Raw genomic sequence first — 17,706 nt, 5'->3', positions numbered from 1 at the left:
ACAATCTTCCCATGCTTTTATCACTAAAGGAGTCATATTCTAGTAGCTTCAAATTAGGGGAGCTCATTCAACTTCTTGCAGAGTTGTGCATATCTGCCTGAATATGATGCATGTTTGTATTGTAAACAAGATGCATGCTTGTATTGTTAACAAAATACATTATTGTATTGTAAACCAGATGCATGTTTGTATTGTAAGCATGCATCACCTTCAGTCAGAAATTCACCCATGTGTTAACCATATTGCCTGATGGTCAAAGGAATCAGAATCAGATCAGTGCTTTAATCAGAGAAAAGACTGAGAGAAAAGGAAAAAAAGAAATGCATTCCCATGTTTAGCCCGTCATTTTGTATTAACCTCTTCAGCTGAGGAAAATGTTGCAAAGTCGACAAGTGAACCTTGTGAAGACTGGAAATTACCACTGAGAGCACATGTATCAAATTTAGGTCTAATTCTTATCAATTTGGTTGCAAATGTATGCATTTATTGTTGCTGGTTAATTAACAAGCAATTCATACTACATTACATTTCACACATGTAATTGATATCATAGTATATGGGCTAAAATGAAGTCTAATAATCATGCTGTTAGATATGGCAGTTGTATAGAATAGCATTCTGATGCTGATTTAAACTGTACAAACTGCAAACACATAGCACATTTAAACTGGCAGAGCACTGGTCCTGCAGCTCCATTCTCTTTTTGCAGCAATCACATGTTCGGTTGACCATTCTGGATGAGCTCGCCTCGAAGCTGACCATAAAGAAAGACAGATGTGCAGATGTCAGCAGGGGAGTTTTTTAACATTCTAACAGAAGATTCTGTTCTGCAACAATATAAGGTTCTAGAATTCCTATTTCCTCACAATTGTAAAACTGCATTGAATGTGAGAAGTTTTTTTTATTTAGAAAATATAATAATAATAATAATAATACAAGGATACAAGGATACAAAAGTTTATTGTCACATGCATATAGTTACTGGAAGTAAGAAATGCTGTGTAATTATGTCTGGTGTCAGCCTATTTGTGTAAAGTGGGGGTAAAAGTGCAGTAGAAGAGGGGTTTAGTAGATTAAGTGGCAAGGGCTGCATAAGAAAGGTGGGGAGGATTGGAATTGGGGGCACCAACAAGGAGCACCCAAGAGCAACAGGGGCAAGGAAAACTCCCTTACCAAGGAAGAAACCTTGGGCAGATCCACGGCTCAAGGGGCTAACCCAACTGCCAGGGTCTTGGTGTGTGTGTTGGGGGATGACAGGGGAGATGGGATAGTGTGCTGTGTATGTGGGGGGAGAGGGCAGTGTGCAATATGTGTGTTGGAGAAGCTTCCTCATGAGACAATGTGCTTTGTATTGGGGGGGGGGGGGGACAGTGTGCTGTAAGTATGTTGGGGATGTGTGATGGAGAAGCTTCCTGATGAAATAATGTGCTGTGTATGTAGGGGAGAGGGGGGGGCAGTGTACTGCAAGTATGGTGAAGGGACTTAGGCCTAGTCCACACGCACCAAACCGATCTTTTTTTTCTCCGTCTTCCCTGGAACCGTATCAAGAATATTTGCGTCCAAACGGATCCATCTCAACACGTTACTTCATACCCCAGGCCTATAGGTGGCACTGTGTCTTTACAGAAATTCACCAAAACTTGCAAAACGTGCGCTTTAAAAACAGACAGAATAGGCTACGGCGAAATAGCTAGTGCAAGGAAACCAGAATTGTTTGTGTGGACTGATGGTGAACTGTCAACTGTAAAACTAATAAACTTTATTTTACGGTTTGTGAAGGGTGCAGTCCCGTCCTTTATTTGGCTAACGCAGGTAGGCCTACTAATCACCTTTACTTTCTTTGGTTGTAGGATAGTCCGTGATTCACATTAGTTTTGGCTATCACCGCAATTAGGCTACTAAAAACAAGGCTTACCCCAAGTTCTAGGCTATTCTGTCGCCACATTTATAATATTGCTATAAAACCTTCGTTAGTAACAGTCAATACTTTGCCTGCATCAAATCGCATTCGCATTTCAGTGTGCTACCATCGGCTTAACGTGAGTTCTAAGCGTCTTTGTATGCTTATATCTGATTTCACTCGACTGTGAATGCATGTATATATGTTGTAAGACAAGGCTAGGCAATCAAGGACATGGGTAGATGGAGGAGAAATCAAAAATAATAAATAAAAAGTTCTATGGAGATGTGCAAAAGTTAGAGAAAGTCAGATATGTGTGCGTGTGTTTTGACGTGTGATGAAATAAGAAAATAAATAAAAGGTCTGTAGCATAGGGTGAGGGATGTAAAAGTGCTAAAAGTCTTGTAGGTGTGTGTGTGTGTGTGTGTGTGTGGGGGGGATGAGTGCTGAGGAGTGAATGAGTGCAAAGTCAGTCAGTATAGTGTGAGTTCAGAGTTGGGATATGTTTGAGAGTGCTGAGGAGTGAATGTGTGCAAAGTCAGTATAGTGTGAGTTCAGAGTTCGGATGGCCTGGGGATAAAAACTTCTCCTGAGTCTCTCAGTTCTGGCTTTGTGACTACATAGGCGTCTTCTTGATTTCAGCCCGTAGGAATAATCCATTGTTAGGATGAGAAGAGTCCTTCAGAATCTTTTGGGCTCTTAAGAGTACTCTTCTGGAATAGATATCTTGTAGAGCAGGGAGTTGAGTTCTTATAGTGCGTTCAGCTGAGCTACTACTCTCTGCAGAGTACTACAATCTCTAACTGTGGAGTTCCCATACCAGGTGATGATGCTACCAGTTAGAACACTCTCAACCGCTGAAGTGTAGAAGGCCTTCATGATGGATGTAGAAACTTTGAATTTCCTTAGCTGACGAAGGAAGTAGAGTCGTTGTCTGGACTTCTTCAGAACATACTGAGTGTTAACAGTCCATGTTAGGTCTTCAGTAATGTGGACACCAAGGTATTTAAAACTTGTGACTCTCTACAGGTTGCCCGATGATCATTAGTGGGGTGTAACTGTAGTTCTGCTGCTGCCTTCTGTAATCCACTACCATTTCCTTGGTTTTATTGATTTTCAGTGTCAAGCTGTTAGATTGACACCACTGTGCCCCCTCATCAACCTGATCCAAGTACAGCTGTTCATTGTTGTTACTAATCAGGCCCAAGATCACTGTGTCATCTGCAAACTTGATGATGGAGTTATGACTACTGTTGGCTTTGCAGTCATGTGTGTAGATGTTGTACAGCAGTGGACTCAAAACACAGCCTTGGGGAGCACCAGTGCTGATGGTTAATGAGTCAGATGTCAGACCCCCCACTCTAACCACTTGTGAACGGTTGGTGAGGAAGTCAAATATCCAGTGACACAGGGTGGTGTTCAGTCCTAAGGCCTTCATCTTTGTGACCAAGGTGAGAGGTACTATCGTGTTGAATGCTGAACTAAAGTCAATGAACAGCATCCTCACATAATTTCCATTCCCCTCCTCCAGGTGAGTTAAGGTGGTGTGCATGAGGTTTGAGATGGCATCCTCTGTAGACCTGTTGGCTCTGTAAGCAAATTGGAGGGGGTCGAAGGAGGCAGGGAGGGATGAGCAGATAATGTTTTTCACAAGCTTCTCAAAACACTTCATCACTGTAGACGTCAGGGCTACTGGGCGGTAGTCATTCAGACATGATGGACTTTTGTTTTTCGGTACTGGAACAATAACTGTAGGAACTGTCTCTTGAGCCAATGATGTGTTAAAGATAAGTGAACACAGGAGCTAACTGAGCAGCGCAGGATTTCAAAACCCTGTTAGAAATTCCATCCGGTCCAGCAGCTTTTCTACAATTAACCCTCCTAAAGGCATTGCTCACATCGACCTCAGAGACACAGAAAGGTGAATCCTCATTTGCTTCACATGCTGCAGCTAGTGCAAGATAGTCTGTGTTTTTCATGTCAAAGCAAGCATAAAAAGCATTAAGTTCATCAGGGAGGGCTTTACTCACATTCATCATAGGAGGGGACTTTCTTTCAAAGCCAGTGATGGTTCGGAGACCTTTCCACACTCGTGCTGGATCACCCTCCAAGAAATCAGCTTCAACTCTGTCTCTATAGCGCCGCTTAGCATCTTTAATAGCTCTACGTAAACTATAAGATGCGGTACCACTTCAGTTATCTCAGTAAAGCATAGAATGTTACAGTCCCTGATGTCTCTATGAAACTGTATCCTCGCTCTTAGTTCATCCATCTTGTTCACAAGAGACTGGACATTGGCTAGGAGAATGCTAGGCAGTGGAGGCCTATGAGCTCTATTCCTCAATCTGTTACGGTCCCCGGCTCGCTTTTCCCCTCGGTGTTTTTTCTTCTCCGCCGAGATGCGTCTCCATGGTTCCCTGATGCATCTCGGAGAATCTCAGTCGGCCAGGTAGAAACGTCGATTAAAACATCCCGAAACAAAAAAGGCAATTCATTTCCGATGTTTCTAAGTGTAACGCCATCATACGTAATCAGTGCAGTGGAAAAGTGCAAAAAATTAGGGGTTAATAAAAGGTAAAAGAGTAAATATAAGCACAAATTAGGCGGAGCAACCAAAAAGGCGTCCGAACGCGGCGGCGCCATGGCAACCACCATGATGATTATTATTATTATTATTATTATTAATAATAATAATAATAATCTTTATTTATATAGCACTTTTCAAAACAAAGTGCTGTACAATATCAACATAAATGAAAATGCAAATAAGACATAATAATATAACAATCAAATAATATATACTAATTCAATTAGAACTTAACATAAATTTGAAAAAGGAAAATAAACTTACACTGAAATAAAACTGTCAGACACCAAACAGGATGAGGACCACAAAAGCGCCACGCTCAAAAGTTTATTTAAGGGTTGGGGGTTAAGGGGTTTCAGGGTACAGGAGTTCCAAGAGTCTGCGTGTGTGTGTTCCCCCAGTAGCCGAACAGCGATGGCAGGAGCTGGATGAACCGGGAAGTCCTGGGGGAAACACACACACACAACAGCAATTGAAACGAAGCAGCAGTACAGTCAAGGACTAGGCGGTATTCAGAGAAGAGGGACGGAAGGCAGGTCAAGATTACCGGGCTGGAGAACACAGAAGTAGTCGAAATGGTCCGGGATCACAGGCAAAGAGTCAGAGGCATTTCCCAAAACAGGCAGGTAACTGGTGCTGGTTGCAGACGATCTGACAAGTGTGGACTGAAAAGCAAGGCTTTATATACAGGGCATGATGAGTGGTGAATGCAGTGCAGCTGGTAGGTAAACGAGGGTGAGGCAGAGCAGAGCAGGAACAGGTGGAGGTCATCAGACTTCAATCAGCGCGTGTTACCAGGCAGAGAGAGAGCTCATGACAAAAACTTATTGAAATAAAACTTGACACTGAAATAAAACTTACTGAAATAAAACTTGACACTGAAATAAAACTTACTGAAATAAAACTTAATAAACTTAACACAAAATGAAGTCTATTACTTAAACAAAACTAAGGAAGGCTTGCTTGTAAAGATGAGTTTTAAGGAGGGATTTAAAAGAGCATACTGACCTGGCTGACCTGATTTCATCAGGCAGGTCATTCCAGAGTCAGGTGCCCTGACACTAAATGCTCTCTCCCCTTTAGTTTTGAGATTGACCTTAGGAATAGTAGGAAACCACTACCAGATGATCTTAAAGTACGCACAGGTGTATAAGGTACTAGGAGATCAGATATGTAGTTGGGAGACAGGCCACGTAGAGCTTTAAAATCAGAAGAATCTTGAAATCAATTCTAAAGCTTACTGGGAGCCAGTGCAGTGAGGCTAAAACAGGAGTAATGTGATTACAGTACTTTGTCTCAAGCCGGGCAGCTGAATTCTGAACAGTTTGAAGTCTCTTTATAGATTTTTGGTTCAGACAAGAAAAAAGACTATTGCAATCCAGGCGTGAAGAAATAAATGCATGTATAATGGTCTCAGTGTCTTTAAAAATTAAGATGGAACTAATCTTGGAAATATTTCTGAGGTGATAGAAACAAGACTGTATGAGCTTCTTGATGTGACGTTCAAAGCTTAAATTACTGTCAAACCAGACACCAAGATTCTTTGCAACAGGTTTTACACAGTCTAAAAATGGAAAGGGACCTAAGGATGGTATCATTTGTTTCACTATGTGCTGGGATCGAATGAGGAGGACTTCTGTTTTGTCAGAATTCAACTGGAGGAAATTGTTTGACATCCAGTTTTTTATGTCACAAAGACATTCATTTAAGGAATTCAGCATACTAGGATCAGAGGAACTAATGGGCAGGTACAGCTGTGTATCATCAGCAGGGCCGGCGCTAGCCATTTGGGTGCCCTAAGCACAAATGCTTGGTGGTATAAGCATAATCAGAAATAGCATTGCTAGCTAGCAACCTGAGGAAGGATTGCTAGTCTTATGCACCGATTGCTAATGTAACCTGCACGACAGGGTAATAATGGCCTATACTTGTGCAGGGACAGTCTATAGTCTAATATCTAGGTTCAGTGGAGATTGGTGTAGGTTTTTTCTAGACCAGATTCTAGTACTCACCCCAAAGACAACACACACACTCGTGGATAAAGTTTATAATAAAAATATGTATTTTATTTCACAGGTCAAAGTCATTCAATTCAGTTTAAATTATTTCAATATCAATATTAAAAGAGATGTATTATGTTATATCTGTTTACTATTCTATTATGCTATTTTATATGTTCTATTCTAATATTCTATTTATTGTATTTATATATCCATGTACTACTTTATATTTTTTGTTCTATTTAATATCTAAGTCTAATTGTATTTTCCTTTTTAAAATACTATTAATATATTAACCTAACCTTATACTCTATTACCTAATATCTTGTCTCATATATTTGTTATCCAATATTATTATATCCTATAAATTAAACCAAAATAAAACCCAACCCAAAACAAAATGTGAGTGCACTCAAGAAAATAATAAAGAAAAGAAAACAAATGAAAAGGGGAAATGGTTCAGTCCAACTTGTGCAAAGTGCAATGTCCAGATCCTACCACAATCACAAGGGTAAGGGGGTGTGTAGCCTAACGGGCAGTCCAAAAGGAAGGGGCAAGTTGATGTAGATGGTGACGATGGTGAATCCAAATCCAGGACGATGAGGGAAATCCAGAAGGTATCCAAGAGTTCCAGGGCAAGGCAACGGGGTTTGTTCGGGGTACAACAAAAACCAGTCTGCACAAAATTGTACAGATTTCTTATTAATTTCAATCTCTATCATAACAATAACACATACATACTAAATATAACTAATGTCCAAGTTTGAATGACAACAGCAGCATATTGCTGTAGGAGCAGTCTAATAAATGTCATTGCAGCCAGGCTGCATGACAGCCAGACAGCGTTATTAAATCTGTCCACGTATAGCTTGGTTGCTATGGCTTCCGTGGACGCCATGTAGCCTGAGTCGGCGGCTAACGGTAACCGGATCTTACAGTTCTTTTAACAAGCACATTATTATATTAAATTGTCTAAATTTCATACATTAAATAAACTCTATGGTTAATCTATGGATCGGGTGTCCTGACTGGTTTTAAATGTCTAGCAATCAAATCGGAATTACCTATACAATTTTAGCTGGGCTAGCTTAGGTTTCAAGTGTTCAAGGCTTGCTCACCAGGATTCCAGTACCATACAAAATACAAGGGAAAAGTCTTCTTTCTTCTTTTCTTTTCAAAGGGTGATCATCTGTTTTCGGGTAATTGAGATGTACTAAATAATTGGCTCTGATTACATAGAACATGCAAATCTGTTGCGTTCAGCTGTGACTTGAAAGAGGATCTTTATATTGTTTTCCAATTTTCGTTTTTAAGTATCCAAGTGTCCGTAGTTCCAAGTATCTATTATGATTTCGAAGTCGTCCGTATTTTAAATCTTCTCAATCTTTCTCTCCGTCTCGGACAGACGTAGTGCTACTTCTTCTTCATTTACCGATTGACGGTTTTCTGTTGTTTTTTAACATTTGTCTCGTGTTGTTGTTTTTTAACATTTGTCTCGTGCACGCATCTAGGGGCTACCAGGGAATTATTGCGCATCATAATGGGAAGTGGCAATTCATTGGGTTACACTAACGTTAAAGGAAAGTGTTGAATTGCATTCAATAACCCATAATCCATATCCATATCCACAACGTAAAATAACTAGCTAGCCAGCATAAAATCATTTGCAATGTAACACTTGAACATGAACATGGCTAGTAGGAGTTTACGTTACAAAGTGTATTGACGGTAGTAGTATTACCTGGCATAAGCATAGACATGCATACACGCAAGGGCTACAATTTTTTATTTTTTTTATTTATTTAAAACATTGTCTTAACTGCAAGTGAAGCGCGAGCATCATCCCGCTGTCTCTTCTTTTTCCTTTTTTCCGCCCCCGACTCTTAGTGCCTTTTCAAGGCGATGTCTACTGTCTGCCAAATTTGCGATTGAGGAATAATCGAACAGACCACTGGGAGGTGGGGGAGGGGGGCACCGGAGGGAGACTGGAGAGAGGGCTGCACAGGAGATTCACCTTTTTCTCGACTAATTTGGTCTAGGCCTATATTACTTTTGTATTGCTTTTGCATATTGTGATATCATGAGAGGCTACACGGCTCTCGGCGGGACAGTTCAGCAGTGCAAGGACACAAATTTAGGGTATAACGAAGGTTTTTAATCAAGTTCTGGGGAATTAACAAAAAGGTAACTAAGGATAAGGTTGATTGTTCAACCGTCCAAAACTTAAACAAGGTCTCTTCAAACGAAAAGTCATAGTCCCGATTCCCTCAGGTAAATCTCTTTGTGAAAACTAGTCTTCAGCCTTACTTTAGACAGCACCGCAGCCCGTGGGCCAATCCGGTGGTAAGTATTCCAGTCTTCAGGTAAGTATTCCAGTCTTCAGGTAGAAAGTGCCACCGACCGTCTGTAGCTCCTCTGAGAGCACAACTTGAGCTTGTCTCTCAAATTCCACTCTAACACCAACTGTGTCTCTGGGCCTTAAAAGCCCTTCAGCTCATCAGGCCCTGATCGGTCTCAGGTGTGTTGGGATATCGTGTGTTTGAGGGGTGGAGTTTCCAACTCCCCAGCAGATGGAGCCAAAGCTGTCCGTGACTGCAGCCATCTCAGGGGGAACGTGAGCGGCCCTCCAGAACGCAGCCTCGTGACATCACACATCCCCCGGAGACCGGCGTCCCTCGTCCGGGGTGAAGGAGGCGAAGAAGGCGTCAAGGCCGGGACAGGGCATCCGCGATGCCGTGGCTTTGCCAGCCCTGTGAACAACAGAAAAGTTAAATGCTTGCAAGCTTAAAAACCATCTGGTAATCCTACTGTTAGTCTCCCGGTTCCTGGCCATCCACTGTAGAGGGCATGATCCGACACCACCGTGAACCGTCGACCCAGGAGGTAGAACCGCCCAGGGGGATTCCAGGGCCCAGGTCACAGCGAGGCATTCCTTTTCCACAGTGGAATAGTTCCTCTCCCTTGGGAAGTAGCTTCCTGCTGAGGTAGAGAACGGGATGTTCCTCACCGTCATGTGCCTGGGCGAAAGTACAGCACCCAGACCCACCTCGAAGCGTCCGCCTGGACAATGAAGTCCTTCTTGAAGTCCGGCCCACCAGGATCGGACTGGAACACAGGACTTGCTTCAGGTCGGCGAAGGCCCGCCTCCGCCTCGGGAGTCCACCTCACCATTTGTGAGTGGCGTTTGGTTGTCAGCTCTGTTAGAGGTGCAGCAATGGTAGCAAAATCCGTAATAAACCGTCTGTAGTAGCCGGCTAGGCCCAAAAATGACCTCACCTGTTTTTTTGGTGATGGGCCGTGGCCAGTCCTGTATGGCCCGCAACTTGGCTTCCTGAGGCTTGACCAACCCCCTACCAATGGTGTACCCCAAGTAGTTCGTCTGGCTGAAGGCCAGCCTACACTTTTTGGGTTTGCCGTGAGCCCTGCTTCCCGAGTGAATCAATCACAGCCTGTACCGGGGCAAGTGGCTGGCCCAATCGGGACTTTGGATGACTACATCGTCCAAATATGCTGCAGCGCACCTCTTGTGGGGTGCGGGACGCCGGTCCATCAAGCGCTGGAGCGTGGCGGCTCCGTGGAGACCAGCGGGGCGGGTATACTGGTAGAGCCCCTGGTGTGGCAAAAGGCCGTCTTCACCTTCTGCGGGGTCAGGGGCACCTGCCAGTAGCCTTTTGGTGAGGTCAAGGGTGGTTATGAAGCGAGCATGCCCCAAGGGAGTCTATCAAGTCATCCACCCGAGGCATGGGCACGCATCAAACTTCCGGACACTTCATTTAATTTCCGATAGTCATTGCAAAATCGTACCGACCCGTCTGGTTTGGGAACCAGTACAATGGGACTTGCCCAGGCACTTTGGGACTCTTCGATCACCCCCAGCTCCAGCATCTTCCTTACCTCCTCCTGAATCACCACTTTCACGAGCCTCCGGCCGCGGGTAAAGAAGCTGGTTTACCGTTTTGCCAGGCATGGTGCGGATCGTGTTGGACCACCTCCGTGTGCCCAGGTAGGGAGGAAGACATCTCGGTTCGCGATCCACCAACTCCAGGGCCATCTGCAGTTGATGTGGGGACAGGCTTGGACCCACCTGAACCTCTTCTCTCCCTGGTTCCTTGGTCTCTGTGGGGGTAGACAACTGAACAGCGCCTCCCTGGCGTGCCACTTCTTTAACAGGTTAACATGGTAAATCTGCTCAGGCTTTCTTTTATCCGGTTGCCTCACCTTGTAGTTTACCTCTCCCACCCGTTCAATGACCTCATATGGCCCCTGCCAGGTTGCCAGGAATTTGCACTCCACGGTTGGCACCAGGACCAGCACTTTCGGTCCCGGGCTTAAACTCTCTGGGTTGAGCAGACCCTATTGTAGGAGGCTTGTTGTTGCCGTTGTGCAGTCTCCATGTGTTCCGCATCATGGGATAGACAGCCTTCATTCTCTCTCTCATGGCCCGACATGCTTTCGATCAGGGTCGCTGTCGACGCGGTTGCTCCTCCCAGGCCTCCTTGGCGATGTCCAGCAGTCCTCGGGGTCTGTAAGACAGCAAAGAGCTCAAAGGGTGAAAAACCAGTAGGCGATTGAGGTACCTCTCTCACATAAACAGTAGATACGGTAGCAGCTGATCCCAGTTAAGCCCATATTCCCGATCGCCTTCCGCAGCATGGATTTTAGAGTTTTGTTAAAGCGTTGGCGAGCCGTCTGTCTGGGGTGGTAGACCGGCGTTCTCAGCTGTTTGATTTTCAGCAGAGTACAGAGTTCTTTCATAACTTTGGACATGAATGGACTCCCTTGGTCTGTCAATATCTCCCTTCGGGAGCCCCAGACTAGTTGACAGAAGGAACAACTCCTTGGCGATCTGTTTGGGCGTAGCCTTCCTCAGCGGGATGGCCTCCGGATATCGGGTTGCATAGTCCAGGATGACCAGAATGTACTGATGTCCCCTGGAACTCTTCGGTAAGGGCCCAACGATGTCCAGTCCAATTCTCTCAAGCGGGGTCTCCGATAATGGGCAAGGGAATGGCGGGTTTTCTATATGTGGGCTTTAAGCCACCGCTGACACTCAGGGCAACCACGACAATAGTTCTCTATCGTTTTGTGCACCCCTGGCCAAAGAAGCGTCGCAAGATCCTTTCTTTTTCGTTTCTCCACCCCTAGGTGGGCCCCTAGCGGGTGGGTGTGTGCTAGGTTGAGTCACGGTGGCCGGTGGGGCTGTGGTACAAGGAGCTGTTCATGCACCTCACCATTTTTTTCTGTACCACCTGATACACTAACCCCGGTTTACTGCAAAATGGGGTAGGTAGGGCTTGTCCTATCCCCTAGCACCACTCCCTCTATCACCTGCACATTCTTCAAAGCATTTTGTAAGAGTGGGATCCTGTAACTGGGCTGTACCATACTGGCCTGTGAGAGGGGGAAGCTCTTTGGTGCCATGGACGTCTTCCTGGCTGGAGATTGGAGCACTTCCTGGGACCATGTTCTCTTCCTCCGTGTCTGGACCAGTCTCTGAGTCAGCCTGGGCACCTGCCATCCCTGCAAGAGCACAGGCTGGAGTTAATGGTTCTGAGGGTTGTATTTGCGGGTTCTCGGATCGTCTTACCTCTCGCTTCCGAGGTACTTTCGGGTCAGCCTCTCCTGAGTCTCCCTCCACAGTTGGTGAAAGGCTGGGCAGTCTGTGAATTAGGACAGGAGCGGGTGGGGAATCAACCACACCGGCTGTGCGTGGGATGGTTCCCCTGGTGGTGGTCATCCCTGAGTTTAGTGGTGGGGGTAGTCTCTGGTGTCTCCATGGACACAGGGGCCCCGGGAGGACTTTCCTGGGGTCAGATATGATGAATCCACCAGATCCTTATGCACCAGGGTGACCCGGCTACCGGAATCTAGCAGAGCCTCCACATCATGGTGATTCACCGTCACCCGGGCAGGTGGGGAGTGGATTCTTGGCGCCATCTCACGACTCCCACGAGGCCGAAGCAAAAGGTGGGCGGGTGGTGAGCTGGAGGACTCAGCAGTGGGCATAGGCTCATCCGCTGGTTTCCCACACTGCCAGGAGATGTGTCCCATCTCCCCCCTCCCGGCTTTACTGGCGGGTTTCACTCTCCCGGTGTCCTCTTCCTGGTGCCGGCTGGTTTGGGCTCCCCTGGAGCCTGGACAGCTCCCTGAAGTGGCTGGATTGGATCCCTTGGGGTTCTTTGGGCCGGCTCCTCCCGTCTGTGGCCCGGGGGCACTCTGGGGGCTCCTTCCTGGAAGCCCGAAGCATCTCTGCTGTGGCTTGGTACCTTTCCACGGCTTCCCCCACGTTAGGTCGCTGTCGTCAAGGCCTGTTGACTAATGAGCCGTTTAAGCCTCATAAGGCAGGGCCCGTAGTATTTGTCCACCACCACGGCCTCCACTACTGCAGCTGTCGTACTCTTCTCGGGTCCAGCCATTTCCTGCGTGATCCGGACAAGTTCATGCATCTGTGCACGAGGGGCTGGTCTGGTTGGAAGGTCCAGCTGTGGAACCGCTGGGCCATGCCAAACTTGGTGAGCCCACCTCTGCTGAGGATCTCCGCCTTCAGTGCCTCGTGGTCAGTCGCCCTGTCAGAGGCCAGGTCCCGGACAGCATTCAGCGATTCCCCGACAGAAGGGGCTAACAGTCCAACCCACTGTACCTTGGGCCACGCTTCCCTCGTGGCTGTAGCTCAAAGCGTGCAGAGTGCGCCTCAAGCGTCATCTGTGGCCCCATTTTGGTTATAAAATCACTTTCGCCCTTATTGGGGCGGTCATTCTGAAAACGACCAACTGTCTCTGCAATTGCAGTTCCTCTGACTTCAGGAGGTTGGCTCTCTTTGCTCCTCCAAAGAGAGCCACGTTAAACTGCGTCTGGGCTTGCTGGCCAGCCACCAGGGCTTTCAAAATGGCCTCCATTTTGTTTTGGCGGAGGTCTCGGCCAATTTAGAAAATTGGGATATCAGCAGTTCAGTGTCCTTCTCTGACATGCACTATTAGTATGAACTATGCCGCATTCTCCACCATATGTGATATCATGAGAGGCTACACGGCTCTCGGCCCGGGACAGTTCAGCAGTGCAAGGACACAAATTTAGGGTATATACGAAGGTTTTTAATCAAGTTCTGGGGAATTAACAAAAAGGTAACTAAGGATAAGGTTGATTGTTCAACCGTCAAAACTTAAACAAGGTCTCTTCAAGCGAAAAAGTCATAGTCGATTCCCTCAGGTAAAATCTCTTTGTGAAAACTAGTCTTCAGCCTTACTTTGGACAGCACCGCAGCCAGTGGCCAATCCGATTGGTAAGTATTCCAGTCTTCAGGTAAGTATTCCAGTCTTCAGGTAGAAAGTGCCACTTGACCGTCTGTAGCTCCTCTGAGAGCACAACTTGAGCTTGTCTCTCAAATCCCACTCTAACACCAACTGTGTCTCTGGGCCTTAAAAAGCCCTTCAGCTCATCAGGCCCTGATCGGTCTCAGGTGTGTTGGGATATCGTGTGTTTGAGGGGTGGAGTTTCCAACTTCCCCAGCAGATGGAGCCAAAGCTGTCCGTGACTGCAGCCATCTCAGGGGAACGTAGCGGCCCTCCAGAACGCAGCCTCTCGTGACATCACAATATTAACATGCTTTAGACATATTTTATTTGTTATTAATACTAGTAGCCTATTGTGGTGATTTTTCACAACCCAGATTTTTGGTTTTTCTCTTGGTTTTTGATTTTTTGCCCTACGCGCAGTGCGTGATGTGCGTGTGCGGAGCGCCGACACTGATCATCAGCATAGAAGTGGAAGGAGACACAGTGTTTCTGGATAATGTGCCCAAGAGGAAGCATGTATTTAACAAAATAAGATTGGTCCTAAAACTGACCCTTGAGGTACCCCATACTTGACAGGAGAAAATGAAGATGTGTAACTGTTTGCAGAAACATAAAACTTCCTATTTGACAAGTAAGATGAAAAACCATTGTAAGGCTGTACCAGAAATTCCCACCCAATGTTCCAGTCTATGCAGCAGTATGCTGTGATCAATAGTGTCAAAAGCTGCGCTAAGATCAAGAAGTACAAGGACAGAACACATGCCATCATCAGCTGTTCTTAAAAGGTCATTTGTAACTTTCAGCAGTGCTGTCTCAGTGCTATGATACTTTCGGAAACCAGATTGTAGCTTTTCAAAAAGATTATTATTTTCCAGTGCAGAGACAAGCTACTTGGACACTAATCTTTCAAGAATCTTTGATACAAATGGTAACTTGGAAATAGGTCTGTAGTTTTGAGGTAGAGATGGATCAAGTCCTGATTTCTTTAGCAATGGGCTCACACTTGCAGTTTTAAAGTAATCAGGGACAATGCCATTTAAAAGTGAACTATTAAAAATAGAAAGCAAACAGGACCCAACAGATTCAATTACTTCTAATAGGAACTTTGTTGGTACTACATCAAGAGGACTGGAAGATACTGTCATATGTGACACTGTCTCTAGAAGTTCAGACAGAGTAACTGTATTGAAGTGGTTTAAAGTATGCCTATCCTGTAAGAAAGAGACTTCAGAGTGCATAGTATTAGGAGTGATAGAGGTTCTAATTGACTCTACTTTCTCAGTAAAAAAGGACAAAAACTTTTCACAGTCAGCATCACTTTCCACTGGGACACAGGGAGTAGATGGCTTTACCAGCTGCTCTACTGTTTTACATAGAAATCTAGGATTATGCTGATGATCAGAAATAAGTTCTGAAAAGTAAATGTGATCATGCATCCTTAACCAAGATGTTATAGTGTTTAAGTGATTCCTTCATAATGTCATAATGAACTTGAAGACCAGACTTCTTCCATTTACGCTCAGCTTTCCTACAATCCCTTTTACAACTGCCACTATTAATCCAGGGCTGCTTAAAAACAACAACAAATAGATAGCTAGACTACCCACAAACAGCAAAGAAAGTATACTTTGAGTTTTATCATTTTTACCATTCAAGAATATAATCTAAGTGAAATATGTGATAACTTCAACCTTGTGATCAGGTCAAAGAGATTGGCCTACTCACCAATTTCATGACATTCATTCTCTGCCCCAACTGGAAGCCTACTGCCCAGATTCTGTGAGTGAAGGAAATTATGTATTGCTTAAGGATGAAAGAAAACAATTGCAGCCTTCTCCAAACATTCCTACGATAAGCATGATAAACTTACAATAATAAATGCCCCTTCTATACAAACTGGCCAATGACAATGTCATTATAGATTTAGGTACTATAAATCGTAGGCCTATTATTAAGAAATAATTAGAAATTGGGAAAAGCTACATATTGCAAACTATCACATTAATTTCACAAAACGCACATAACGAACGTAGGGTGTCGACTATACAGACCTTCGCAAACCCCAAACCCGCTAGGATTCTATGGTTCTCTGTGCATGCACTTCAGGCCCTCTTTGCAACTCCCACCCAATCCAAACTGTCCTCCACTGGGCTCGCCCTTCACCTGGGCCCAAACTTGACACCTCATAACAACTCTTGCATAGCAGAGCCTGGCTGGTCGTGGAAAAGAGGATAATCATTTGGAGGATGAGAACGTATTTTGCTAGAGGATACATCCTGAATGAGACCCGGAGGAGACTGTAATAACCCTGGACTTCCTATTGGTTTCCGAGACTGTTTTGAACTTCTAAATTCATGCATCTCTCCCTCTCTGTCTCTACTTATCTCTGGTCGTTTTTATGAAATACCATTGCGAAGTTGGCTTTTTTGATCCAGCCCTGGTGTCACGAGGTGACATTCAGTTGTAATGAAGTTGAAGTAAATGATTAGATGTATACATACATTTTATCATTTACATCACACTATGCTGTCACTGTATTAGCTTCTTATCGGACGAAATTGTTGCAAGCCCAACATGACATGTTGAGTGAAGAAGAGTTAATGATTAGATTTATGTGCACAGACCTCTATCTCTAAATAAACTTTCATCCATCTGGGGCAGAGTCAAGGCCGTAGTCATGATGTCAACATTGGGGGGGACCAAATCTGTGGCGGGGTTTGGGGGACCCCCAAACAGAATTTCTAAATATTTCCTTGCATGCAAAAATATTATTAAAACTCACAAACAAGTAATTAGTTAACTTAGTCAATTAGGGTATTCCAAACTGTTGACGGACATATGGTTAAATGCAGTTAAGATAGGGGGGTCAGGGGCCTTGCTCCCCTGGAAGATTTTTTAAAAATTACCCTTTAAATGATGGCTTCTGGTAAGTTTTGTGGAAAGAGAAGAGAAGAGTGGAGAAGAAGCAACTTCACGCAGAGGCTTGGGCTTCAGGGCCCCCTGAGCTCTTGGGCCCAGTAGGCCCATTCAGTAATCCATCCCTGGACGTAGACGTGTGGAATGACTCCATTTGTCTCCCAAATTAATAATTTAAAAGAAATTACAAACTAGTATCTTTATTAACCTATATTTTACACAGAATGCAATGGCTCTTTGACTAATTACTTACACCTGAAGATATTTTTTTTAAACTAAGGCTTAGACTCATAGGTTTTGACCTAAAGCCTAATAGGATTTTGTATTTTGATTTTGATTATATTATGCTGGTGGCTGGTGACAATTTTAACGTAGTTTGAAAGGGACAGGATTCAGGAATAGGCTAAGGCCTCTCTTCTGCCTGAATCACCTCACGTTACCCCATGCATTATAGGCTCCTTTCTGACAGAAATGACGTTTTGTGCCAACATGTACTGTAACACTAGGTCTACTACAGCCTTTACTTGATTAATGGTGGTGCAAATTCCTTTCTTTGGTTATTGTCCGCGATTCACATTAAGTGTAGGCTATCACCGCCAGTGCATTGTAAAAAATGTTTCACAAATTGTGTGCTGTCGCCACATTTGAGTCGTAGGCCTATACGTTTGGCCTGCGTGGATGCGCGATTGAGTGCACATCTAAATGTAACATGCAAGATGCAACAACTATTTCTAAGAGGCCTATAAACGGGATCATTTCTGACATTACTACTAGCATATGAATGAAAATTATGTATGTTGTAAGACGTGAAAGAAATCAGCGACACATGCACGCACAAATTCATCATTTAAAATAAATGGGCACTATTTCATTTTCGCTATCATTGCGAGGAAAATAGCCTACAATATGGAAAATGCTTCAAAGTTCCCTTTGAGTCGGCTCCAAAAAAAATAATGGGATTTCCTTAGCCTGTGCTCCACCTTTCCAACAAGATTTGTGAGTATAGGACCG

The 17,706-nt window shown here is 44.6% G+C and overlaps 1 protein-coding gene across 1 annotated transcript in view; it reads right to left on the bottom strand.

Moving 5' to 3' along the window:
* Positions 1 to 262: 262 nt before the first annotated feature.
* Positions 263 to 17,706, bottom strand: part of LOC125285982 — a 28,135-nt gene continuing 10,691 nt past the window's right edge. The window contains exons 4-5 of the mRNA XM_048230613.1: positions 15,505 to 15,556; positions 263 to 754 (exon numbers count right to left, since the gene is read on the bottom strand). Of these exons, the coding sequence (XP_048086570.1) occupies positions 15,543 to 15,556 (14 nt within the window). The 3' untranslated portion in view covers positions 263 to 754; positions 15,505 to 15,542. The remainder of the gene's footprint in view (positions 755 to 15,504; positions 15,557 to 17,706) is intronic.

The sequence above is a fragment of the Alosa alosa genome, chromosome 21, assembly GCF_017589495.1.
Source record: "Alosa alosa isolate M-15738 ecotype Scorff River chromosome 21, AALO_Geno_1.1, whole genome shotgun sequence".
NCBI lineage: Eukaryota > Metazoa > Chordata > Actinopteri > Clupeiformes > Clupeidae > Alosa > Alosa alosa.
This window is presented reverse-complemented; position numbering and strand designations above follow the sequence as displayed.